Source organism: Microcebus murinus, chromosome 6 (genome assembly GCF_040939455.1).
Source record: "Microcebus murinus isolate Inina chromosome 6, M.murinus_Inina_mat1.0, whole genome shotgun sequence".
Classification (NCBI taxonomy): domain Eukaryota; kingdom Metazoa; phylum Chordata; class Mammalia; order Primates; family Cheirogaleidae; genus Microcebus; species Microcebus murinus.
The window spans coordinates 12,747,331-12,774,723 of record NC_134109.1 but is presented as its reverse complement, the minus strand read 5'-3'; the positions used below and the strand labels follow the sequence as shown (position 1 = coordinate 12,774,723).

The following is a 27,393-nucleotide window of genomic DNA, read 5'->3' as shown; positions in this document are numbered from 1 at the left end:
TTCCAGTTTATTATAGGTCTCAGGTCTACTGACAACCTCCATAGTATATAGGTTGAGCATCCTTAATCTGAAAATCCAAAATCCAAAATGCTCCAAAATTTAAAACTTTCTGAGTGTAAACATGATGCCACATTGGAAAATTCCATACATAAGTCCTTAACACAAATTTTGTTTAATGCATAAAACTATTAAAAATATACAAAAGTACTTTCAGGCTAGGTGTAGAAGGTGTTTATGAAACATAAATGAATTTCGTTTTTAGACTTAGGCCCCATCCTCAAGATGTCTCAATATGTTTATGCAAATATTCCAAAATCTAAAAAAATCTGAACTCCAAAACATATCTGGTCCTAAGCATTTTCGATAAAGGATACTCAACCTGCATAAAATAGGATATGTAAGACAAAAAGGATTCCTTGGAAAAAAGTTTACAGCCCCATATAGTAAGGATTTAATTTCTAAGGCATGAGAAACAACACAAAATAGCTTACCCTGTTTTACAACACCAATTATCAGATTTTCATTTTACATATAACTAGAGCTAATAGAACCCCCCAGACAGCATCTAATCAGTTACAAACACAGTGCCTTGAAGTCCTACTGTTTCCAACAGAAAAGCTTCAGGGAAAAGGTGCTGGTTCAATCACAGCAACTCAGTTTTTATCTCTTCTGAGTCCTGGATTTGTAATGTTTTATTTTTAAAAATGGATCTGTTGCTTTAAATTCTTTTTGAAAATTTTTCCAAATATTACACAGAAAGGGAAACTGAGGCTTGGAAAGAAAGATGACATGACCAAAATCACTTAGAAAGTCACCAGCAGAATCAGAATACAGGTTTTCTATTTTCAACTCCAGGGTTCTTTTTGATACCAAAAGCTCTACATGTACCTTTCTATATAACACTAGTATTTTTACACAGTTTTCAAAAACTCATAAAAATTGTACTTACCTGAGCAATATGCCTCCAATGGCCAACTTCAGACTCTAGTCTTGAAACTTCATTTGATAATCTGTTTATTTCTTGTTGTGATGAAATTATGTCACCAAAGTCCATGCCATCATCATGGAAAGTTGAAGCATGACTGAGCCCATAACCAAATGAAGAAGATGCAGTGGTTGCTGGTACACCACCAGCTTCTGTGTGTGTTGACTGAGCAGCTGACTGCAATTTCAGAAATTGTTCCTGTAGCGCAATCTGTCTTGCTTTAAGATGGCTGATTTCTACCTATATATTTATAATGCATGTTTTAAAGAATGTACTTTAAACATACTGACCTTTTTATAGATTTATAGTATTAAAAAGTATAATAATCTAAGATTATCCAATGATGGTACTCTATTAACTATGATAATCATGGTTTTTTTAAAATAAAAAGTGTTACACTTAGGCTAGATAATAAATTAGGTTTCATAAATCAGAAATTGTAAGCAACAGATGCTTAAAGATATTTTATACAAAATCTTTTCTCCTTTTGGAAAGAAGAAATTAAACTCCACAAAGGTTTATATAATATAAACTCAACAGAAAAGTTTATAAAGTTCTTGTTAAGTTAGTGATAATCAAATGGAGATGGGAATTATTAAATGCAACACCCTTTCAATTATTATTATTTTTTGACACAGGGTTTCTGTTGCCTGGGATAGAGAGCAGTGGCATCATCATAGCTCATAGCAACCTTAACCTCTTAGGCTCAAATGATCCTCCTGCCTCAGGTTCCTGAGTCTTTCAATATTTGTATGGATCTAAATATAGCTTGATTTATAACTCCTAAAACATTCCTAAATACATTACAGTGAAATACACGTGAAATAACTATAATAACTTTTACCTCTTTCTGTTGTAGTTGATTTCGGTAACTTGTAGATTGCTGCTTTATTTGAAGCTCTGATGCTTCATGCTTCTCTTCTAGATCAGTACAAAGTTTCTTAAGTCTTTCATTCTAGAAGTAAATAAAAAAGTATTTTCAACAAAAAGAATGTAAGTAAAACATGTTAGTAATAGCTATGTGCATGGCATTATGAAAAATGTATTGCTTCATACAAAAGAACGATATAAGGCTGGGCATGCTGGCTCACACCTATAATCCTAGCACTCTGGGAGGCCAAGGTAGGAGAATCACTTGAGCTCAGGAGTTTAAGACCAGCCTGAGCAAGAGTGAGACCCCAGCTCTACTAAAAATAGAAAAAATTAGCTGAATGTCCTGGCACGTACCTGTAGTCCCAGCTACTTGAGACTTAGGCAGAAGGATCGCTTGAGACGAGGAGTTTGGGGTTGCTGTGAACTAGGCTGATACCACAGCACTCTAGCATGGGCAACAGAGCAAATATCTCAAAAAAAGAAAAGAAAAGAAAAAAGATGTAAAATATAAAAAGTCCCAAACAGGACAGGTGCTGTGGCTTACATGTGTAATTCCAGCACTTTGGGAGGCTGAAGCAGGAGGAAGGAATGCTTGAGCCCAGGTATTTGAAACCAACCTGGGCAACATAGAGAGATCCAGTCTCAAAAAAAAAAAAAAAAAAATCAAAAAATTAGCCAGGCGTGGTGTCACAGGCCTAGAGTCCCAGCTACTCAGGAAGGCTGAGGCAGGATAATCACTTGAGACCAGGGATTAGAGTTTGCAGTAAGCTATAATGACACCCCTGTACTCCAGCCTGGGTAATACAGAAAGATCCTGTATCCATATATTTCAAACAAACAAATAAACAAAACAGGTCCCAGACAGAGATCTGGCTTTTAAAATACACTTTCAAATTAAAGTCACAAATGTATTAAGTATATTTATATAGAATATGCCTCATTCTAAACCAAAAGGGAAAAATTAACATTTTTCTCAGTTTGAGTTACTGCTAAGAAAAAGCCACTGATCAGTATTTCCCCATCCTCATGGGTTTCCCCCATAACCAGTACTGAGCACAGAGTAGGCACCACCTGTCTAGTAAATGAAAGGATCACATGTCTGAGCTTTTGTTTACTCCCCAAACAGAACTTTTTAAAAGAGATCTTTTAAGAAGAGATTTCTGGCTGTCGTATAGGTAGGAGGCTAAAATCTCACGTTACTTGTTTGTCTCCTAGGCACCCTGAGGCACCTCTGAAAAATCTAATTTGAAAACCACTACTAGAACTCAGTTTGTCCTCATTAGTATAGTGGTGAGTAAAGTAAAAGACAAATCAGATGAGAAACATATGAAACTTATATAAAAATAAAATAATTTTTTTTTTTTTTGAGACAGAGTCTCGCTTTGTTTTCCCAGGCTAGAGTGAGTGCCATGGCGTCAGCCTAGCTCACAGCAACCTCAAACTCCTGGGCTCAAGCAATCCTCCTGCCTCAGCCTCCCAAGTAACGGGACTACAGGCATGAGCCACCATGCCCGGCTAAGGTTTTCTATATATATTAGTTGGCCAATTAATTTGTTTCTATTTATAGTAGAGACCGGGTCTCGCTCTTGCTGAGGCTGGTTTCAAACTCCTGACCTCGAGCAATCCACCCGCCTCAGCCTCCCAGAGTGCTAGGATTACAGGCGAGAGCCACTCCGCCCGGCTAGAAAAATAAAATAATTTTGAAAAATAAAGCTGTTTGAAAACTGCTGTTAGAAGTATACAAAATAAAAAAAAAAAAGAAGTATACAAAATAGTCTAATTCCATAAACCTAGATATCACATACAGTCTTTTGGTTTAAGATGTTGTAAAGTATGAAAAAAGTACTCAAATTTTATGTACCTAAATATTATCTTAACCTATTATCATTCATTCCTTATCAGCTGAATGAACATAAGAATATAATGAGGCAAGAGAAATGGACACTAAAATTCTCTGTAAAAAGAGATTTATAAATTAATACAGATAAATTACTAAGCATTTTATGACTTTATCTACAAACACTGTTTAATAATAATGACTGAGAAAAAGGAGAATGATGGCAGAAAAAAAAGCTCCTGCTAAAAGATGAAGACTGTGTAATTTTGGGGATGTCATCTGTTTTCTTCTTAGAGTCTAGGAACTTCTGATGGCAACAAATATGAAAATTACTATCCAGGAAGATTATATGAATTCCCAGAGAAAACCAATGGAGTAAATCAAAGGAATAATTACAACAACCACAAATCCTAATGTGGGACTCTGGCCCCAGAAAACTAACACAGACCTTGGTTTTCTTGAAGAAATAGTAAGAAACAGGACCAATGGTCACACAACTAATTACCTTCTATTCTACTGGCTAACTTTGCATAATTTTCTGTGAGCTGTTGAAAAACAGCTCATATGAAAAACACGATGCATAATTGAGTGACACAATATATTGAAGTCACAGAAGTCCATTCTAGGCTTTTTCACACAAAAATACCTAAGGTTATTTGTTTAACTGATTAATAATTAGAATTTAAAACCGGTGAATTTGATCAATACCTACTTGGTTGCCTGCCCTCATCTCCCTAAGTCATCTGAGAGTCAGAAAGGTTGAGAAAGGATCCTAGGAGAGATTCTCTTCATATGGCTGAACTCTTAACATATCAAGAGAGTTGTCAGGGGTCATACATGGACTATGGAGCAGAGGGAGCTCGTCTGAAAGGAGAAAAGAATAAATGTACACAAAGAAGAGCAGAGTGGAGTATAAACGAGAAGGACAGACTCCTGATGGCCTCCAGTTGTAGCTGCAGCTCCTTCCTAAAGTCTGGCTACATTTCTATTCTTAGAGTTCATGAAACACTTATTCTTAAAATGTTCCACTCCCTTAACCCTTGGTATACCATCAGGGTCAACTGGAATTTTAGTCTTTTCCTTTTTTTTTTGAGACAGAGTCTTGCTTTGTTGCCCAAGCTAGAGTGAGTGCCATGGGGTCAGCATAGCTCACAGCAACCTCAAACTCCTGGGCTCAAGCAATCCTTCTGCCTCAGCCTCCCAAGTGGCTGGGACTACAGGCATGTGCCACCATGCCCAACTAATTTTATATATATATATTAGTTGGCCAATTAATTTCTTTCTATTTATAGTAGAGACGGGGTCTCGCTCTTGCTCAGGCTGGTTTCGAACTCCTGACCTTGAGCAATCCACCCGCTTTGGCCTCCCAGAGTGCTAGGATTACAGGCGTGAGCCACCATGCCCAGCCTTTAGTCTTTTTCTTAAGCAGTTCTAACTATCAGTAAGAATTGGTATTTATAAATTTTATTCCTTCTTAAAGGTCTCCTACCAAATAAAGAGAAAATTACTTATTGTTTTAACAGAATAAAACTTATTTTATCTTAAAATTATCATAAGGATACACTGGATCCTTTCATAAATCTAATGATGGAATGGTAATCATCTTGTTTTTTTCTGTATCTTGAATTGTTTTCTATTTTATCATCTTGGGAATCATTTTATCCTTATTCATCAATTATTCCCAACTATGCTAAAAATTACTAAAATAATAAGTCTTATGGAATCACCTAGAAGAATGATGCAATCGTGAAATAACCAGTTTTCTAACTTCACTACCTAAAGTACTGCATCATTTTTAAAAGCAACCGCAGGTACTGCCGGGCGTGGTGGCTCAAGCCTATAATCCTAGCACTCTGGGAGGCCGAGGCGGGTGGACTGCTCAAGGTCAGGAGTTCGAAATCAGCCTGAGCAAGAGCAGACCCCGTCTCTACTATAAATAGAAAGAAATTAATTGGCCTACTAATATATATAGAGAGAAAAAATTAGTTAGGCATGGTGGCACATGCCTGTAGTCCCAGCCACTTGGGAGGCTGAGGCAGGAGGATTGCTTGAGCCCAGGAGTTTGAGGTTGCTGTGAGCTATGCTGACCTCAAGGCACTCACTCTAGCCTTGGCAACAAAGTGAAACTCTGTCTCAAAAAAAAAAAGAAATACAGAGATACTATCTTTGTAGTCTTTTTTCTTTTTGCTTTCATTGAACAGAGTTGAAAATTCAGAATTGTTTATGTTTGGACAAAGAGAAGAAAATTGACAAAGGAAAACATTTCACAATTATTAGACAACTCAGAAGACAAATGCAAAGAGACAGAAAGAAACACTCTAGAATCTAATGGTTATGATGAAATTGATTGTAGAAGCAAAATCTCAGACAAATCTTCAAATGGCAATATTCTAGCTGAATTTTCTCAAACTCAAGAATTAATGAGTTAACAATGTATTTCTAAGAACAAAAAGGAAACATGGTTTCACATTAATTAGTCATTAAATAGGAAAATATTTTACTAGGCAATATTTTGCAACAAGGACCTGAACCATCTCATTTTGCTAAACAAGTATGTAACAGTATTGTTTCATTATGTCTGTTATTTGTACACCAACATTTACTTGATATGGCTCATACATGGACAAATGCTGAAGGCAAGTGTATATACAAATGCAACTGGGAGGAAACAGTTGACACAGAAAAGAAAAAAATTCAGTGGACTGATCATTCTAATTGTTATTTACAAATCTAAGAGTAAATTGTAATCAGGTAATTCCATGATTTATATAAGAATAAATTGTAATTATGGAGCAAAGATGAAAGTCGTATCTTCAATAAAATCATAAGCCATCAAAGTTTTCAAAAGTGTTGGTTTTAATAACATAATCAAGCAGAACAAGGAATAATGATAACCTCAAATATATTAGGGTGGTAACTGAAATCTGGAATCAGTATTTACAAGATAAATACATTCCAGTTAATGCATAAGAGTTAATAAGCAGTTAACCGAATTCAAGAATAGTACCTATTTTCAGTATATGTGTTTTCAAAACCAGAAAAATATAGAAAACTTGGATTTGCTATATTTAAGTTATTAAAATTTCTAATAAAGTTCTTTCACTATCACTTTATTCATATTTCTATAGATTATAAAATGATTTAATAGAAAAAACATTAAAAAGATTTCTTGACACACACAGGATTAAGTAAATTAGCTTAGATTGATTGCTCTTACTTGCAACTAAAGAATCCTAACTGAGTCAGCTACACGTGTTAACACTATAAACAAATCTAATTTCTTCTGAAAAACACACTGCCCTCTCTATGCTAAAACTTTCTAAATATTCAACCATGTCTTCACTATATTGTCTTATAGCAGTGAGTATTGAACACTGCACTGCACAGTCACAGAAGGGGTTAGGGTATAAAGTTAGCATATAAGGCGAGAATCACAGATAGTCATAATTACCTTAGAAAATAAAGTCCTTGGGAAATCTGATAGTCTGTTTTCCTCTAGTATTTGAGTGTTTGCACTACTTTGGATAAGAGTGAAATGAGGAAGTTGGCTTGCATTTGGGGATGTGTTTTACCAAAAACAAATATTTCTATTTTTTTTTTTATTTTTAGAGATGGGATCTCACTCTTGCTCAGGCTGGTCTCAAACTCCTGAGCTCAAGTGATCCTCCTCCCGACTCAGCCTCCTAGAGTGCTAGGATTACAACCACAACTGGCCTAAAACCAAATATTTCTAAACACTAGAATGCTTGCCATAGTCCAATGATAACACTATAAGAGGCATTAAAACAACTGAGATCAACAGAATGACACCAGATTTCTATTTCCCTTCTCAAGCTCAATATAGAGCAGACATTAATTAAGCAGGTTACCTTTATTTACTTCCCCCCCAAATGTACACTAGTGCATTCACCTAAGTTAATGCCACCACACACACTTCCGGGTGGTTCTGTGCCAATAAGTGTTTGCTCAATGATTTCTTTAGGAACTTTTAGAACAATTTCCTATGCCCTAAAAGAAAGAAACTATTACATTCACCCATCACTAGAGCACGTACTTTCCTCATTAGGTAATTACAACTAAAGGTCTTTTAAGTGCCACCAAGCTGCCTCTTCAACTGAGGCAGAGTATTACTGCAGTTCCTCTAGAGAGGTCCCTCTACTTTCAAATTCCACAATCTCGGCTTGATAATCTAGACCAGAGTTCAATAATGCTTATCAGTATATATTTTCTTATATCTAAATTCAATGGGTTTTTTTTATGGGCTTAGTAAAGAGGAAAACATGCTTACCACAGTCCTCTAAGAATATCTTTTGTTGAAATACTATTATATTATTAAGTGTTCCCTCACGGTTCTTATCCCAAGGCTAAATAGTTGAGTTTCTTTAGTCCTTTACAATAGATCCCACTTTTTTTTTTTTTTTTTTTTGAGACAGAGTCTCGCTTTGTTGTCCAGGCTAGACTGAGTGCCGTGGCGTCAGCCTAGCTCACAGCAACCTCAAACTCCTGGGCTCGAGCGATCCTCCTGCCTCAGCCTCCCGAGTAGCTGGGACTACAGGCATGAGCCACCATGCCCGGCTAATTTTTTTTATATATATATCAGTTGGCCAATTAAGTTCTTTCTATTTATAGTAGAGACGGGGTCTCGCTCTTGCTCAGGCTGGTTTTGAACTCCTGACCTTGAGCAATCCGCCCGCCTCGGCCTCCCAAGAGCTAGGATTACAGGCGGGAGCCACCGCGCCCGGCCAATAGATCCCACTTTTAAATCCTTTCATTTTCTTTATGGCTTTCCCTTGAACCTTTTGCAAGCTTTTCTTATCCCTAATAAGTACAATGTCCAGAACTAGTGATGACTAGACACTGACTAATAATACAGGAAAATTAACTTGCTATTCATATAATCTTTTTTTTTTAATTTTTTCTTTTATTTCATCATATTATGGAGGTACAAATATTGTTAGGGTTACAAATATTGCTCCTGCCCCCCCTCCTTCCCCCCAATGTGTCCAATCCCCCGGTGGTGTGCATCACACAGGCTATGGAAGCATACACCCCTTTCCTCCTCCCCCCTCCCGCCTGCCCACCACCCAATAAAAAGGGTTTTTTGGGTTGTTTTTTTTTTGACATTTTGGATACATTGTATATCTTTGCCTTTCCCTAAGAAGGGTTAGAGTTATGCCCTTCCCCTCCAAAATGCTCGCCATATCCCTAAGATTGGGTCCCCCCCACCACCCCCCACCGAATCCCTGGTGACCACTGCCACCATTTGAAAACCATAGTTTTAATCAGTCAGTACCAATCTGATGGCGAGATGTAGAGCCCATTTTCCATGTCTTGTGTCGCCTCACTTTGGATAACGGAATTAAGCTTAATCCAGGATAGCATAAACGGTGCTAGCTCACCGTCATTTCTTAGGATTGAGTAATATTCTATTGTGAGCATATACCACATTTTAATTATCCACTCATGAATTGATGGGCACTTGGGTTGTTTCCATGATGGGGCAATAGTGAATTGTGCTGCTATAAACATTCAGGTGCAGATGTCTTATTAATAGAATGTCTTATGCTCTTTTGGGTAGATGCCCAACAATGCTATTGCAGGGTCGAATGGTATTTCTATTTCTAGCTGTTTGAGGTATCTCCAAATTCTTTTCCACAAAGGATGCACTAATTTGCAGTACCACCAGCAGTGTAGGAGTGTTCCTGTCTCTCTTATCCTCACCAGCATTTGTTGTTTTGGGACTTCTTGATATAGGCCATTCTTACTGGGGTTAGGTGGTATCTCATTGTGGTTTTGATTTGTATTTCTCTAATAATTAGAGAAGTTGAGCATTTCTTTATATGTTTGCATGCCATTATTCTGTCTTCTTTATTCCTATAATCTTAACTTTTTTGTATCCAAATATTATTTTTTTTTTTTTTTGAGACAGAGTCTCACTTTGTTGCCCAGGCTAGAGTGAGTGCCGTGGCGTCAGCCTGGCTCACAGCAACCTCAATCTCCGGGGCTCAGCGATCCTACTGCCTCAGCCTCCTGAGTAGCTGGGACTACAGGCATGCACCACCATGCCCGGCTAATTTTTTGTATATATATTTTTAGTTGGTCAATTAATTTATTTCTATTTTTTTTGGTAGAGACGGGGTCTCGCTCAGGCTGGTTTCGAACTTCTGACCTTGAGCAATCCGCCCGCCTCGGCCTCCCAAAGTGCTAGGATTACAGGCGTGAGCCACCGCGCCCGGCCCCCAAATATTATTTTAATGTTACAGAATTAAAAAGCTCTAAACAAAATTGCAGTCTTCACATCATATTAATAATTAAACAAATGTAGGACTGCAAATCACCACACTGTTAGAACACAGTAAATCCTTGATAATGATAAATTGTTGCCACTGTTATTTCTACATTTGGCAGTTTTCCTACTTTTAGCATACAGAAATACAAGTGGGAATATAAAGAATAGCAAACTGCAATAACATGTAAATATATTCTTCATCTAAGGAAGGCTGATAAAAGCACAAAAGCACTGAGATAAACAAGAAGACACAAAAGGTGGTAAGTAGTGTATTTAAAAAGGGTACTAAAATAAAGTTTGAATACTTTCATGGCTTCAAAAAATAAAAATTTAAGTTTGATAGTAATCTTTAATTTTCCTTACCTCTGATCTCAAGACAGTATGAATAGCTTCAATTTCCTTTGTCCTCGAATTAGGAAATTCTGCTAAAAAGTAAACAGAATATTTGATCAATACCATATGAAATAACAAATAGGCATCTTCAGGAAAATATATTTTACTGAGTTTAAACAGAATAGTTGGCTGATATGAGAGCAAATGCAGAAGACATATCACTTGATTTTCAACACAACTTTCCATTGTCACTAATACTCTTCACTGTCATATAAATCATTCTTTTTTGCCTATGTCCTATACCTTAAGATGTCTACCTTTACCCCTTGGAAGTGTTCATTAAAATTTTGTTGTGGGAATAAGTTTTGCAAATTAAAACTCTCTGTTGGCTTATGCTGCTATACGTTTAGATGAAACTTTATTCAACTAGGGCTTAGGGCTTTTACTAACTTCTGCTCCTAATACTATCAAATAATTAATCACCTATAAACAAGCAATAAAAATATACTAAGAGAACATTCATTTAAAGTAACAGAGACACAATTTATTAAAAATGGGATGTAGCTTAGTCTGGTTTTGTAGATTTTCATTTAAAAGTAGAGTCAAAGCCCAGCAGTGCCAATATGATGCTGTTAGAAAAATACCATCCGGCCGGGCACAGTGGCTCATGCATGTAATCCTAGCACTCTGGGAGGCTGAGGCGGGCAGACTGCTCAAGGTCAGGAGTTCTAAACCAGCCTGAGCAAGAGCAAGACCCCGTCTCTACTAAAAATAGAAAGAAAATTAATTGGCCAACTAAAATATATAGAAAAAATTAGCTGGGCACAGTGGCACACACCTGCAGTCCCAGCTACTCTGGAGGCTGAGGCAGCAGGATTGCTTGAGCCCAGGAGTTTGAGGTTGCTGTGAGCTAGGCTGATGCCATGGCACTCTAGCCCAGGCAACAGAGTGAGACTCTGTCTCAAAAAAATAAATAAATAAATAAAAAGAAAAAAGAAAATCATCATCCACAGAGTTAGATACTTTTTCTAGATACAATTAATAGAATTTTTTCATTACTCACAGCACTTTATATTATAAAGATAACTTCTCTGAACCACAGTTTAAATTAAAAGAAAATACAAGCAGCATGCAATAAATTATAGTGACAAGGACACTCTTCGCATTTTGAAAATCACCAGGTACCATTGCTTCTGTGGTTGTTTGTACATCTTGCTTGAAACTCTGAAAGCATTATCTAATTCCTACTCTGAAGAGGACAAAGTATAGTCTCATCTGTTTAGGAAGATAACTGTTAAAAGCAGCAATTGTTTCAAAAAGGTATTTAAAAGGATCATGTAGACTCTACCACCTTCACCCCCAATGGCCCCCCAAAAAAAATTCGGACCTTTTTTTTTTTTTTTGCCCAGGGTAGAGTGCCATGGCATCAGCCTAGCTCATAGCAACCTCAAACTCCTGGGCTCAAGCAATCCTCCTGCCTCAGCCTCCCAAGTAGCTGGGACTACAGGCATGCGCCACCATGCCCAGCTAATTTTTTCTATACATATTTTTAGTTGTCCAGCTAATTTCTATGTATTTTTTTAGTAGAGATGGGGTCTCGCTCTTGCTCAGGCTGGTCTTGAAATCCTGAGCTCAAACGATTCTCCCACCTCAGCCTCCCAGAGTGCTAGGATTACAAGCGTGAGCCACCGTGCCCTGCCAATCCTGACCTTTTTAAATAAAGAGGAGATATCATGCAGACAAAAAAAAAATCTGATTTTCTCAATGAGGGAAAACATAACGTCTACCATTTATTAATGTTTACAATTTGCTAGGCACATTTCTAAGCATTTTGCACTCATGATTTCATTTGATCTTCTCCATCTCATGGTAGGCATGATTATCACTATTTAACAGATAAGGAAACTATGCCTTTTAGAGATTAATTAATAATTTGCCCAGAATCTCACAACTTGTAATGCAATGCGTGAAAGTGGAATTTCAACCCATGTCTATCTAATTTAAAAGACCAAATTCCCAACCTTGAATAAATCAGTAGATGTTTGGTAGAATAAAACCCTCTGATATTATAAATATGGACGGTTTTCAAGTTGTACCAAGAGTACAACTTGTTTTCTTGTTCATTGCTGGCACAGGGTAAACAATTAAGACTAGAACGAGGCCAGGCGCGGTGGCTCACGCCTAGCACTCTGGGAGGCCAAGGTCAGGAGTTCAAAACCAGCCTGAGCAAGAGTGAGACCCCCATCTCTACTATAAATAGAAAGAAATTAATTGGCCAACTAAGATATATATATATATATATATATATATATATATAGAAAAAATTAGCCGGGCATGGTGGCGCATGCCTGTAGTCCCAGCTACTCGGGAGGCTGAGGCAGTAGGATTGCTTGAGCCCAGGAGATTGAGGTTGCTGTGAGCTAGGCTGATGCCACGGCACTCACTCTAGCCTGAGCAACAAAGTGAGACTCTGTCTCAAAAAAAAAAATACTAGAACGCATAAACTGTACTCTGACCCTATATTTAAATAACTTATAAAACCAATAAGTTAGGTATTAAGCAAGTCCTACTGCAATAGAAAGGAAAAAGAATAAAAGCATTAAGCAACTTTGCAGACTTCTAATCATTCACTTGCATAATTTTTATTGAGCATCTAATATTTACCAAAAAAGATGACACATATTGGTAATATAAGAACCAAAAAAATCCAATGCCCACCCTGGGCATCAAGGAAAGAAATAAATTATAACTGAACATGGTAAGTGTTGTCAAGATCCACAAATTCTGTCAAAACACAGATCACTGATCATAAATTCAATCTGTGCAGGAGTCAGAATGGTATCACCAGGTACCTGACAGGTAAGCATGGCTGCACAGGAAAACTGTTTTCCAGGTAAAGGAAAAGGAGAGAAGGGCTTTCCATACAGAAGCTTGGAACTGTGTGGTACCTGACAAACTTCCATGTGGCAGAAGTTCTGTGTATAAGCGTTCATATGTATGTTGAATGTGCATATGTAAGGCAACTGGTATGGCAACTAGAAAAGGTAGGTTGAACCCAGACAGGATGGGTCTTGGCTTTCCAAAATTTGGAGGTTTGGTTTTATTCTACAAATAATAGGTCCAAGAGTAATAAAGGAAAGAACAATTCTGACATAAGATGAACAAGATTTGCTGACCAAGTAGACGTAGTAAATGAAAAAGGAGACAAAATAAAGACATGAAGATTTATTTATAGGTTAGGAAATTGGGTAGATTTAAGATTGAGAATAAAGGAGCACATTTGGTGGGAAAACAAAATGAATTAAATCTATAAGACATACCCGTTGGGGGATGCATATTGTTTGACTTAGGGTCAAAGGAATAACCAATTGTTTTTCACTATGGAGGATACAGAGAGACTAGTCTCATTTCCCATAGTTATCCAGCCCTTCTCTGCTTCTGACTGCGTCAAGGTCCCATGCTTGCCTCCACACATGAAGTCTTTTCATGCCTGTTCCCAAACCTGTCCCACCTGATGCACCACCCACTCAAAGGGAACGCCAAGCAGTAAAATGAATTTCTATAGCTCTCCAGTCTTCCTTCCTTCTAAATAGATCCCACAGAAATTCTAAATATAAACATTATCTATCAAACCATCTTTCTCTACTTCAACCAAATAAATATGAAATAAATAAATATATATATATATACACACACACATAATATGAAGGCTCAGCTAAATCCAGGATTTTAAAAATTAGGCCAGAATGCTAACTTATAAATTATAAGAAATAAAATTGTCAAAGGAACTGCTCTCATCCAAAAGACCAGTCCATTTATCCCCTTGGAGCAGATATAGATTGAAACTAAACAACTCTAGGTTGGGCGTGGTGGCTCACACCTGTAATCCTAGCACTCTGGGAGGCCTGAGCAAGAGCGAGACCCTGTCACTACTATAAATAGAAAGAAATTAATTGGCCAACTAATATATATAGAAAAAATTAGACGGGCATGGTGGCGCATGCCTGTAGTCCCAGCTATTCGGGAGGCTGAGGCAGCAGGATTGCTTGAGCCCAGGAGTTTGAGGTTGCTGTGAGCTAGGTTGATGCCACGGCACTCAGTCTAGCCTGGGCAACAAAGTGAGACTCTCTCTCAAAAAAATAAAAATAAATAAATAAACAACTCTTTATTTTATTATTTTAATTAACTGAGACAGGGTCTCACTGTGCTGAGTCTGGTGTCGAACCCCTGAGCTGCAGCTATCCTCCAGTCTCGGCCTCCCAGGAAGATAAGATTATAGGCATGAGCCACCATGCCCAGCCAACAACTCTTTATATCCAAACAGTAACTGCTGAAAGAAATGTCAAGAAATCAAAATAGTGCAGGCACAGTGGCTCAAGCCTGTAATGCTAGCATTCTGGGAGGCCGAGGCAAGAGGATTGCTAGAGCTCAGGAGTTCCAGAACAGCCTGAGCAAGAGCAAGACCTTATCTCTACTAAAAATAGAAAAAATTAGCCGGGCGCACTGCGCGCCTTTAGTCCCAGCTACTAGGGAGGCTGAGGCAGGAGGATCACTTGATCTCCGGAGTTTGAGGTTGCTGTGAACTAGGCCGACGCCTCGGCACTCTAGCCCTGGCATCAGAGCGAGACTACGTCTCCAAAAAAAAATCTAAATAGTAATTAACTTTTAACTTAATCATCGATTACCATGTAACTCTAAGTCACTATTTATTAGTAAAACAACATGAAGGACTTCAAAAATAAGCGAAGATTGCTAAGAATACCCTAAGGATAGGTATCGTCCCTGTTCTGTTGAAAATGGGAGACATGGACAATTATACACAAAAACACATTTTTCAGCCAGAACGCTGAAATGTGACATCACAGCAAGCAAAAATCTAAAATAACTAAATAGAAAAGCAGCCATGTTTCAGTACAAAATAATATACTCAAGATAGAAAGGGCAAGTCACCAAATGTTTAAATCATGTATTATTTCAATCGTCACAAAAATGGACGAAAACAAAAGAAGTGACTATTTGCCGTACACAATTCTTCTAACTGTCAAAATTAAGAAAGATGGTAAAAATCTGATCCGCCCCCAAACTGAGGGCAAAGCCAGCGGAGGGCGTGGAGAACCAAACAAAAATAAACTCTACTGAACTTAGGAGCAGTTTCACTCTACTGTACTCTGAGACGTCCAGAGTATTCAAAGGTAGGAGAACCAGAAGTCTTCTCCCGGACCCCCGGGATCTTTCACCACAGAAAATGAGTTGAGAAGAGGCAAAGGAAAGAGTGTAAAGAAAAAAGGGAGGAGTGGCACTCCTTTGCGACCCGTCCGCGTCTTACGACTGATGAAAGTGGGAACCAAACAGACGTTCCCGGGTCCCAAAAAAGCCGTCCCTCCCCTCGCTCCAGCTGTTACCTTCCACTTCCTCCGTGCCCTCCATGAGCATATCCTTTGTAAAGTTTGAAATCTGGCCAGTGAGGGAAGCCAGGCTACCCCCAACTTGCCCCAGAGACTGGCCCAAGCCGGAGCCAAGGCCCCCAAGCCAGGACGACATCGCTGCGGGTTTAGAGAACGACCAGGTCCGCTCTGAGAAAAGCGTCCAGCGCCGTCGGACGATCCCGCCAAATGTCCTCTAACCGCAGTCTTCGTGAGACTATTCCGAAACACTCTGGATGTGACAGCACAAAGCGAGGTTCCTAGGCAACGCCGGCTCGGGGGTCTCCAAACAGCCGGGCTCTGCCTAGGAACGCAGAGGCCTGGGCTGGAATTTTACCAGGGGCCCGCCTCTAGTGATACAGTCACCCACACAGGGCCTTCCGCTCATTCCCACGACTTCCCACCGTCCAGGTTGGGCCACTTCTTCTTCTGCTTTAGAGACTTTCCTCAGTTCCGTGGGCAAGTCCTGCCAACTCGACGCCGGCCGCCATGACACCCACCCTGAAAGCGGCAGCGAATCATAGAGAGGCGCCGCGGTGGCATAGAAGGGCCCTGCGAAGCTACCGGACGTGTCCTTGGCGCATGGGAGCATGGGATTGCGGAGGACTGAAAGCGAGCTGGAGGGGCCGGCTGCCTTCAGCCCTGGGCAAGGTCATCTTCCACGTAGCCAGTCGGCTTTGGCCAAGGGAGGAGTAGCTGGAAGCAGCAGCGGCGTCGCAAACAACCCCTGATGGGTGCTCCCCGAAGCCGGCGTGGCCCGGGAACCCCGCAGACCCTCACAGTGTTGTTGATAACTGAGTGTTGTAATTCAAACTACAGCCTTCGGTGTGAGGAGACTTGGCTGGGTCGTTCCACTGCGCAGGAAGCGGCTGCAAATAACTTATCAAACGTTACTGTATCGATTAGCCACCCTCTGCAGGGCTACTCTGTGCCAGGCACTATTGGTAGGAAATGAGGATACAGAGATACAAAGGATGAGTTACAAATTGAAGTGTCCAGGCAGGAAAAATTTTCTTCTATAATAGAAATTTACTCTGGTGGCTTTCCAGCTAACAATTTAAACCCTAACCTTCTTTAATATACAATGGACCTTATTCTTTTTTTTTTCTTTTTTTCTTTATTTTATTTTAGCGTATTATGGGGGTACAAGTGTTAAGGTTACTTATATTGCCCATGCCCCCTCCCGCCTCGAGTAAGAGCTTCAAGCATGTCCATCCCCCAAATGTTGCACATCTTACTCGTTGTGGTTGCATACACCCATCCCCTCCTCCCTCCTCCCTCTTCTCACCCTCCTGACACCTGATAAATGTTACTCCTATATGTCCACTTAGGTGTTGATCCGTTAATACCAATTTGCTGGTGAGTACATGTGGTGCTGGTTTTTCCATTCTTGAGATACTTCACTTAGTGGAATGGGTTCCAGCTGTATCCAGGAATATACAAGAGGTGCTATATCACCATTGTTTCTTAAAGCTGAGTAGTACTTCATGGTATACATACATTTTATTAATCCACTCATGAATTGATGGGCACTTGGGTTGTTTCCATAGCTTTGCAATTGTGAATTGTGCTGCTATAAACATTCGAGTGCAGGTGTCTTTTTCATAAAGTGAATTTTGATCTTTTGGGTAGATGCCCAGTAGTGGAATTGCTGGATCAAATGGTAGATCTACTTGTATCGCTTTGAGGTATCTCCATATTGCTTTCCACAGAGGTTGAACTAGTTTGCAGTCCCACCAGCAGTGTAGGAGTGTTCCTCCCTCTCCACATCCATGCCAGCATTTGTTGTTTGGGGACTTTTTGATAAAAGCTATTCTCACTGGAGTTAAGTGATATCTCATTGTGGTTTTGATTTGCATTTCCCTGATGATTAGAGATGTTGAACATTTTTTTCATATGTTTGTTGGCCATTATTCTGTCTTCTTTTGAGAAGTTTCTGTTCATGTCCTTTGCCCATTTTTTGATAGGGTTGTTTGATTTTTTCTTGCTGATTTTCCAGTTCTAAATAGATTCTAGTTATCAGCCCTTTATCATATGTGTAGATTCCCGAGCTACACAAATTGTCTCCCATTCTGTGGGTTGTCTGTTTGCTTTCTTGACAGTTTCTTTGGCTGTGCAGAGCTTTTTAATTTCATTAGGCTACAATGGACCTTATTCATGAAGCTGATTTCACCTATGAAGTTAAAAGGCAGCCTCTTTTTAAACAACTCATTATAGGACCGCATGCATGGCAACTTAGTAGAGAAGTGCTGTTCTAAGGTAAATGGATTGGTGGCACTAGCTATGCAAGTGTCCAACCTCCCGTGGTCCTCAGTTACACACTGCAGTTGTAACATACCAGTGTCCTGCCTTGCTTGCTTTCCTTCCTAAGGAAGAAGGGTTGTCACATGACTTTCAAGCACTTGGTGCGTAGTGAGTGAACACACAGCACCTGGCCAGGTAGACTAGCAGATTGTTTGTTTTGAAGAGAACATGATAGGTCTGCAGTTCTTCAAAACATTGCACTAAATTTACTAAATTTACTGGCATCTTTCCCTTTGATTTTATTCACAGGACGGGCTACCACAGATTGCACTGTTTTTGGGATCTTTTTTTTTTTTTTTTTTTTTTTGTTTTTGGAATCTTATGGCATCAGGCAGTAGTACCATTCCCTGAAATTTGAATGTTTTTAAAACAAAATTTCTATCTCATTCTGGAAGTGTTTTTTTAATGCTTTTCATGTAATTATGTGAAAGATACCATTTGGGTACGGTGGGGTATGCCTGTAATCCCAACTAATTGGGAGGATGAGGCAGGAGGATCGCTTTAGCCAAAAGTTTGAGGTTGCTGTGAGCCATGATGAGACCACTGCATTCTACCCAAGGCGACAGAGGGAGACTCTATCTTAAAAAAAAAAAAAAAAAGTGAGCCGGGCCCGGTGGGTCACGCCTGTAATCCTAGCACTCTGGGAGGCCGAGGCGGGTGGTATTGCTCGAGGTCAGGTGTTCGAAACCAGCCTGAGCAAGAGCAAGACCCCGTCTCTACCATAAATAGAAAGAAATTAATTGGCTAACTAATATATATATAGGAAAAATTAGCAAGGCATGGTGGTGCATGCTTGTAGTCCCAGCTATTCGGGAGGCTGAGGCAGCAGGATTGCTTGAGCCCAGGAGTCTGAGGTTGCTGTGAGCTAGGCTGACGCCATGGCACTCACTCTAGCCTGAGCAACAAAGCGACACTCTGTCTCAAAAAAAAAAAAAAAAAAAAGTGGCATACTGATGATCAGCAACTTTTTTATTTCCCCTTCCCCACCCCACATCAGGAACTTATTAATGTGTCTACCATTACTCTAGACACTGGGGATAGAGCAGAAGAGTAAAAACATGCAAAGTCCCTGGTCTCATGAAGCTTGCATTCTACTGGGAAGGCACAGATAATAAATAAAATGTAATAAATTTAAGATAGGTAGTGAAGACTTCTATGGGGAAAAAATCAGGGATAATATGGGAAGGATGTGGGGAGAGGGAGTACTTGTAAGAGAGTGGTCAGGGAAGGCCTCACTGTTGTAGAGAGTGGTCAGGGAAGGCCTCACTGATAAAATGATCTTTGAACAGAGACTTGAAGGAAATAAGAGTGAGACATATGAATATCTGGGAAAGAGCAGTCCAGGCATAAAGAAACAGCTGATGCAAGGGCCCTGAGGCAGGTGAATCCTTTGTAGGTTTGAGGATTAGCAGGAGGGCAAGGATGACTAGAGCAGAGTGGGCTGGGGAAGGCTTGTAAGCAAAGAGAACCCAGAAGTAAGGGTGTGAAGGGGGCAGATCACAGAATGCCTGGAACAACATTGTAAGGACTCTGGCTTTTACTCTGAATGGGATGAGGAATGACATGAATTTAAGACCTATTTGGGTTACTGAATGATGGTGGAAAGGTTAGCTATTGTAAATTGAACTCATATTTCTTATAGGTGTAAATTCATGTCATGCCACAAGGAGATGGCAGTTAATGAAGCAAACAAACACAAATATATGCCTTTACATAATTTATTAAATAATTAACATAAAAGCTATGTCCTAAAAGTTCCTTATAGGGGATTTCTTTCTATGAGATGGGCTATGGCCTGAGCGACTTAACATATTATCCTGATAAATAATGTGATATGGTACTTTTGATGTGTTTCAAAATAATGGAGGACATGGTAGTTCATCAGCAAATGATAATTGTTGAAGCTGGGTGGTGTATACATAGGGGTTCATTATACTAGTCTTGCTTTTGCATATGTTTGAAATTTTTTGTAATAAAAGGTTAAAAGAGGCACGGCGTGGTAGCTCACGCCTATAATCCTAGCACTCTGGGAGGCCAAGGTGGGCAGATTGCTCAAGGTCAGGAGTTCGAAACCAGCCTGATCAAGAGCGAGACCCCATCTCTACTAAAAATAGAAAAAAATTAATTGGCCAACTAAAAATATATAGAAAAAATTAGCCGGGCATGGTGGTGCATGCCTGTAGTCCCAGCTACTGGGGAGGCTGAGGCAGAAGGATCGCTTGAGCCCTCAGGAGTTTGAGGTTGCTGTGAGCTATGCTGACACCACCAGCGTACGCAGCTGCCCACCTCTAGGCTGGGCAACAGAGTGAGACTCTGTCTCAAAAAAAAAAAAAAAAAAAAAGTTAAAAGATATGCAAGTGTGATAACATTTGAGCTGAAGACAGCTCTTCCTTCCTTGTCCTGCCAAATTATCCCTGTAGCTAATACCATGTTCTTCATCATCACTCAATGAGTAGAAAACCAATGCAGCACAATCAAATGCATCACATCAGACAGAGCCCATGGGCCTCAGTGGCTCCAGGTAGTGGAATCTAGGCTGCCCAGCTGAAATTCTGAACCTAGGATTTTGAAACTTCAATAGATAGAAACAGAAAAAAAAAACAAAGCAAACAAACAAAAACAAATACTGTCAGTTGCAAGCTAGTTTCTGTTTCTCAAGCAGTGGTATCAATACTCCTATAGGGAAAACAGTTCCTTTGTTCTGAGAAAACTATGGATTTATTTATGCAAGTTCAAGCAAAAACCCATTTTTTAAAAGAATACTTAAAAATATTAGTGTGATATTTCTCTCTGAATTTCTAAGCATTATGCTTATGATTTTCTTATTAATTTTAGACATTCAACTTTCCATTATGGAAAAACAAAAGATTTAACACCCTTGTATTTCCCCATGCCTCTACTACTACCCTTTCTTCTGGGCTTTCAATATAGTGGTATCAGAATTATTTGTAAAGTCAGTAATCAGTGTGTACTTTATATGACAACATACATCTTGTTTGTTGCTGTTGGGTCAAGTGGTGTGTACTAAGATTACATTTCCTTCGTTTTTCAAATTTTTGTTCTTCCTGAAGTGAACAGAGTTCATTTTTAAAATTTGCACAATTTGTTACAATGGAATCACTAATCTTTCTAAAACTTATGAAAAAAAAATGTGAAACATGCTCCTAATTCTGTTTTCATTAAAACATCAAGAATTCTATCAATTGGCTTAGACTCAGTCCTCTCTACTCAGGGCCCTATGTTTTCCTGTTCTAGTCTCCTCTGATTATTCTCTGGGCTTTATTTTTCTTCCTGGAAGCTTATTGGATCTTCTCTTTATCTCTGATGCTCTGAAATTATGTTTCACAATATATGTTTGATGTGGGTTTGTTTTTGTTTCATTCATTATATCAGGCATTTTTTAGTTCTGCAAATTATATAAAATATTTTTTTATTGATGATGCCTCCTCTCTAGGGAATCTGCTATTTCTTTCAGAGACTTTTAACCAAACCTCCTAATTTCAGTCCATATTTCACCTCCACCTGCCAGAATACTTGTTGCTTTCATTTCCTGTGTACTGCTGGGCATACTTCTCTTTAACACTTAGTATTCAGCTTCCTAGTACTGCTTATTCCTGCATCAACTTTTCATCTTTCAAAAAAATGTTAACATCTCTCTTCTGCTGTTGTATGTGGAAGTGACTGCTAATTGTTCCCTAAAGTTTGTTCTCCCCTTCATATATAGTAATTGAATCCCCACTTTTTGCTTGGATGCACGACATAGCAGAGGATGCCTGTGCCCCTCTTGTACCTCCTCATCACTTTACCCTTTGTGTGCACACCACCAGCACCTGTGTCTCTTTGTCAGACAACAACTGCCTTCCATCTGCCAGAGCCCACAATGCCTATATGCCCAGTGGGAGTTTAAAATGATGCAGCTCGCCTGCCCTGTTTGTGACATACTGCCTCCAGATTTGTCTGAAGGATTGAGGCTTTGCTTAATATTATACCCTTGCTTGGCTTCCCTCCTTTCCCTGTCCTACTTTCTTACTCCCCTGTACCCTTTGCATTTCTTCCTGGGAATACTTTGAAAAATAATTTTCATAAAGCTGACACAGTGACACCTGTCTGTGGTCCTAGCTACTGGGAAGCTGAGGTCGGAGGATCACTTGAGCTCCAATGTTTGAGGCAGCCTGAGTGACAGAGCAAGACCCTGTCTCTTAAAAAAAAATAATAAAGTATATATACATATATATATATATTTAATTTAAAAGACAGGGATGGCCGGGCGCTGTGGCTCACGCCTGTAATCCTAGCTCTTGGGAGGCCGAGGCGGGCGGATTGCTCAAGGTCAGGAGTTCAAAACCAGCCTGAGCAAGAGCGAGACCCCGTCTCTACTATAAATAGAAAGAAATTAATTGGCCAACTGATATATATATAAAAAAATTAGCCGGGCATGGTGGCACATGCCTGTAGTCCCAGCTACTCGGGAGGCTGAGGCAGAAGGATCACTCGAGCCCAGGAGTTTGAGGTTGCTGTGAGCTAGGCTGACGCCATGGCACTCACTCTAGCCTGGACAACAAAGCGAGACTCTGTCTCAAAAAAAAAAAAATAAAAAAAAAATAAAAGACAGGGATGAGCAGCTTTGGGAAGGCTGGACTCAAGAACAGAGAGCCTGAAGGCCAAGTGAACTGCTAAGATGTCATTGCACATGCTTATTACATGATGTGATGATGTCCTGGACTAAAAGTGGCTAAGACAAAAGGGATATAACTGGGAGATAACCAGATATGAACCACAATTGATTATGTGGATTGACAACCACAAAACATGATGCTAAGATTTCACAGCTGAGATATAGTTGTCTGATGGTGATTTTTAAAATTGCATAGCTTTAATAAGGAGGAAAACAAAAATGCACAAGTCGGGGGTGGGAGCCTTGCCTAAAATACTGATGTGAGATAGTCAAAATCTTCAGAGTCCAAGTTTTTTTCATGGTAATTAAAAAATTTTTTAAATTGTTTAGAGATGGGGGTCTCACTTGCTGCCCAGGCTGGAGTGCAGTAGCTATTCTCAGGAGCAATCGTTGTACACTGCACCCTTGAACTCCCTGGCCTCAAGTGATCCTCCTGCCGCAGCCTCCCATGCAGCTGAGACTACAGGCACCTGTGTAAGGTGGACACTGGTACAGATTGCTCTTTGGTAGAAAAAGTAGATAATGGGCCTTTTATATGATTTTTTAAAAAGGCTTGGGAATATTCTAGAAAATGGAGCTAGATTGCTTGGGGTAATAAAATATAAATGCAACCCAAACTTATCTTCATTTATAAAACCATACATGACAAGATTTTGGCTACATCCCAACTTCATCATTTATTCACTAACCTGCTAGCCTCAGCCTTCTGTGTTCCTCAGACAAGAAGTCACGCCCCCACCCCAGAGCTGTGCTTGCTGTTATTTCTTTGGGTAGGTGTGGGGGCACCACACCTGCGTATGGCTGCGCATCATTTTTCAGGTAGCTGTACACAGAGGCCTTCCTAAACACCCAGTCTGAAGCAGCTCTCCCTTCCAGTCACTGTCACAGCACCATTTTGTCTTCTCATCTCACAGAACACCGCTCTTAATATGTTATGAAGCCAAAGTCATTAAAGAACTGAACACTGGGAGAACCACCTTGGGAGAGCACAGGGCAAAGACAGCAATGGTAGCCCAGTGTGCAGGAGAAAAGAGTCCTTACAGCAGGGAATAGCAGGGATAGCAAAAGGGCAGAAGAAAGGGGACAAGGAGTGAGAGAGTGCCAATAGGTAGGGGAAGAGCCTGGTTTGTTTCCCAGGAGGCCTGCTGGGACAGTGTGTAAAGGGGAAAGGTTAAGAGCAGAGGCTAAAGAGCTCAGCCGGAGCCAAATGACCTGTAAAGTGAAATTTGAACATTTGGTGACAAAATGGTTAAAAAGTCCTAAAACATGCAAATCTGCAGGATAAGGGCAATACAAGAATTCCCTAACTTTAGAGTTTTTAGCTAACATATAAAATGGGCCTTCAGGGCTGGGGCATGGTGGCTCACGCCTATAATCCTAGCACTCTGGGAGGCCAAGGCAGGTGGATCATTTGAGCTCATGAGTTCCAGACCAGCCTGAGCAAGAGTGAGACCCCATCTCTACTAAAAAATTGAAATAAATTGGCTGGACAACTTAAAATATATAGAAAAATTAGCCGGGCATGGTGGCACATGCCTGTAGTCCCAGCTACTTGGGAGGCTGAGGCAGGAGGATAGCCTGAGCCCAGAGTTTGAGGTTGCTGTGAGCTAGGCTGAAGCCATGGCACTCTAGCCTGGGCAACAGAGTGAGACTCTGTCTTGAGGAAAAAAAAATAGTAAAATGGGCCTTCAAATCAGTTTTGTATTTAATAGGGCTGGCAGATGAGTGTTGAGATCAAAGCCATTCATTGGTGGCATCCAAATTCAATGAATTGGTCTTTTTAAGTGCTAAGCTAGGAAGTTACACTAAAAAGATGCATGTAATAATTTTAAAAATTGTTTCAAAATTTGTGCCCAATCCTAATCAAAGCTAAAATGAATATACAACCCTCATTATCAAATTTGAGGACAATATATTCCTCAATTGGTCTAGGTAGATTCCAATTATTACATTTGGATTCTGCTGTCCAGAGTTGAATAAAATGAGGAAAAACAGCACTCTTAAAACTTGTTGCTAATGTGCTTTGTTTAGCCCTCAGGGTTAAACAATTGAGCAAACATTTTTAAAAATTCATATTTCAGCCGGTCGCGGTGGCTCATGCCTGTAATCCTAGCTCTTGGGAGGCCGAGGCGGGCGGATTGCTCGACGTCGGGAGTTCGAAACCAGCCTGAGCAAGAGCGAGACCCCGCCTCTACTAAAAATAGAAAGAAATTAATTGACCAACTAAAAGTATATATACAAAAAATTAGCCGGGCATGGTAGTGCATGCCTGTAGTCCCAGCTACTCAGGAAGCTGAGGCAGGAGAATCGCTTGAGCCCAGGAGTTTGAGGTTGCTGTGAGCTAGGCTGACGCCACGGCACTCACTCTAGCCTGGGCAACAAAAGTGAGACTCTGTCTCAAAAAAAAAAAAAAAAAATTCATATTTCAAATAAGAATCTGGAATTCTTAGCTTTTGTTGGAAATGCCTGGAGGATCTAGTAATAACGGACCCATCAGCAGCAGTTCACTGGGATAGAATGAACATCAATGGGCTCTCCTGGCCTCTTTTATTCATCACTGCAGCTGGTTGAGAACAATCCATAAACCAGTGCTTCTCAAACTCCACTCCGCATGCAAGCTGGAGCTCCTGGAGCTCTTATTAAAAATACCAGCTCTGATTTGGTAGGTCTGAGTGTGGCCCCAAACTGCATTTCTGAAAAATTCTTGCTTGACACAGATGCTAGTCCTCCAACCATATCTTGAATGGCAAGGCTATGAATTAATAACACAAAAAAGAAATAGAAAAGCAAACATCATCTTTATTTAATAATCTTTGTTATTTAAAATACAACTCATTGAACATCCACATTAACAATAGAATCCTCAGTGTTCAACATTGCTTTGGAAGCCCGGCTTTTCTAAGGATCAGACAGGAAGGCCTGTGTGTGTATTAACAGCAAATGAATTAGGAGAGAGAAGCACACACAGAAGGGCTGCAGAGTTGGGTCCTGAGCAAACAGCACTGCCATAGTGCACTTGTATCATGGCCAAAAGACAATGCTTTTTGTTTCACATGGTTTCTGTACTTCAATTTCAAATAGTTTATTTATACAGAAGAGTAATTTTTTAAAAGTTATTCCTAGTAATAGTCCAGTGTTATAGAAATTAGATAATCACATTTCAAATATACATTTTCTTCTTTCAAAGAAAAAGACATTACAAAGGTTCCAGGAAACATTCACCTTTGAACTATGCAAGAGACAAATGAGCGCTTCCTAAACGAATCAGGAGTGTCCACATAATATTTCACTAATGTTTCCCACTTGCTTTGTCTATGAATCTACAGTCTTAACATTTTTTTAGGTATACTATTATTAAACATGCCAATTACCATAAATTTAGAAGTTATGTTGTTAGCATTAATTCTTAAAATGCCAGACCATTTTGGAAAAAGTAAAAACAGCAAAGGTTTTCTTCAAATAAAAAAGAAATCAAAATTTGAGAATTAACCAACAATGTCAAAATCTTTTCATTCATGAAAGTAGAATAAAACACAAAAATATGTTTATTATGTTTAAGACTTTAAAAAACAATACAAAGCCAGCTCATTTCTTTAGCAAAAGATGCTGGTTATAAAGGAATCAGGAATGAAAGTGTTTATTTTGAATATGAAAAAATAAAAAATTATTTACATTACTGAAATGGTTGATTTAATCTGGTTTTTCTTAATTAAGGTTATATTATATATATATATCATATCTCCATACTTGGTGGGGCCCAGATACAACAAACAATTCATTTTTCAAAATAGTGGCCTGAAGCCTCTTCAATTCCAGATAAAGTATTTTCTTTCTTTCTTTTTTTCTGGTAGCTGGCAGATAAAGTTTTTCATAGGAGGTCAATATTAATTATTGAATCCTAAGAATTTAAAATATCAATATTTGTTTTTCAACTTAAGATTTGTAAATCATATTTTGATTATGCACTGAATCAATCTTTTTCAGATCTATACAGGTCCAATGGGCCAGTTTAAAAAATTTAGTAATTCTTGGCACTAGCATGATTTTAAGAATAGTATCAAACATGTAGGCATTCAAGATATAATTTAGACTCTGACTAGAATAAAATTTATTTTATTCAACTTGATATTAAATGAAACAATATAGATTACTGGTAGTTTTACCTCCAATGATACTCAACTGGTTTTAGATTTTTTTTCCTTATTAACTTTGGCATCATGAATAAAGCATTAATTAAGAAAAATCAACTTTAAAAGAAAAAAAAGCACCTCCTTAAATACAATATTCTGTGAATTATAAATTATTTGGCCAAGATCTTAAAAGTTTAAATATAGAGTTTACCTGCAGCAACCTTTTCAAACAATTTATGTTACTCAAATGGTTGTATGTTAATTACATACAAATGTAAAAAATGTATCTTGATGGTTTTAGATTAGAGATTAACTACTTTGAATTTTTAAAACATAAATAACTACTTATTAAATCCATAACATCTGAAAATATGAAAGTGGTATTTCCAAAGTTTGTTTAAACTTTATAACACTAGTATTACCACTGTACATATTTTATCCCAGTAATACAAATTATACATTAGAAAAATGATACCAATAGTTTAAATATTAAACATTAAAAGTGTTCCCAATTGGTAAAACAGAATGGAAATCTTTATAAAGT

General features: G+C 39.0%; 1 protein-coding gene across 2 annotated transcripts in view; it reads right to left on the bottom strand.

Moving 5' to 3' along the window:
• The window catches only part of TRIP11 (thyroid hormone receptor interactor 11), a 67,799-nt gene extending 51,509 nt beyond the window's left edge, over positions 1 to 16,290 (bottom strand). The window contains exons 1-4 of one of the 2 annotated variants that reach the window (XM_076003767.1): positions 15,720 to 16,290; positions 10,348 to 10,409; positions 1,830 to 1,940; positions 950 to 1,225 (exon numbers count right to left, since the gene is read on the bottom strand). In XM_076003767.1, the coding sequence (XP_075859882.1) occupies positions 950 to 1,225; positions 1,830 to 1,940; positions 10,348 to 10,409; positions 15,720 to 15,858 (588 nt within the window). In that variant the 5' untranslated portion in view covers positions 15,859 to 16,290. The remainder of the gene's footprint in view (positions 1 to 949; positions 1,226 to 1,829; positions 1,941 to 10,347; positions 10,410 to 15,719) is intronic. The other variant, XM_076003768.1, reaches the window with a different exon arrangement.
• Between the last annotated feature and the right edge of the window lie 11,103 nt (positions 16,291 to 27,393).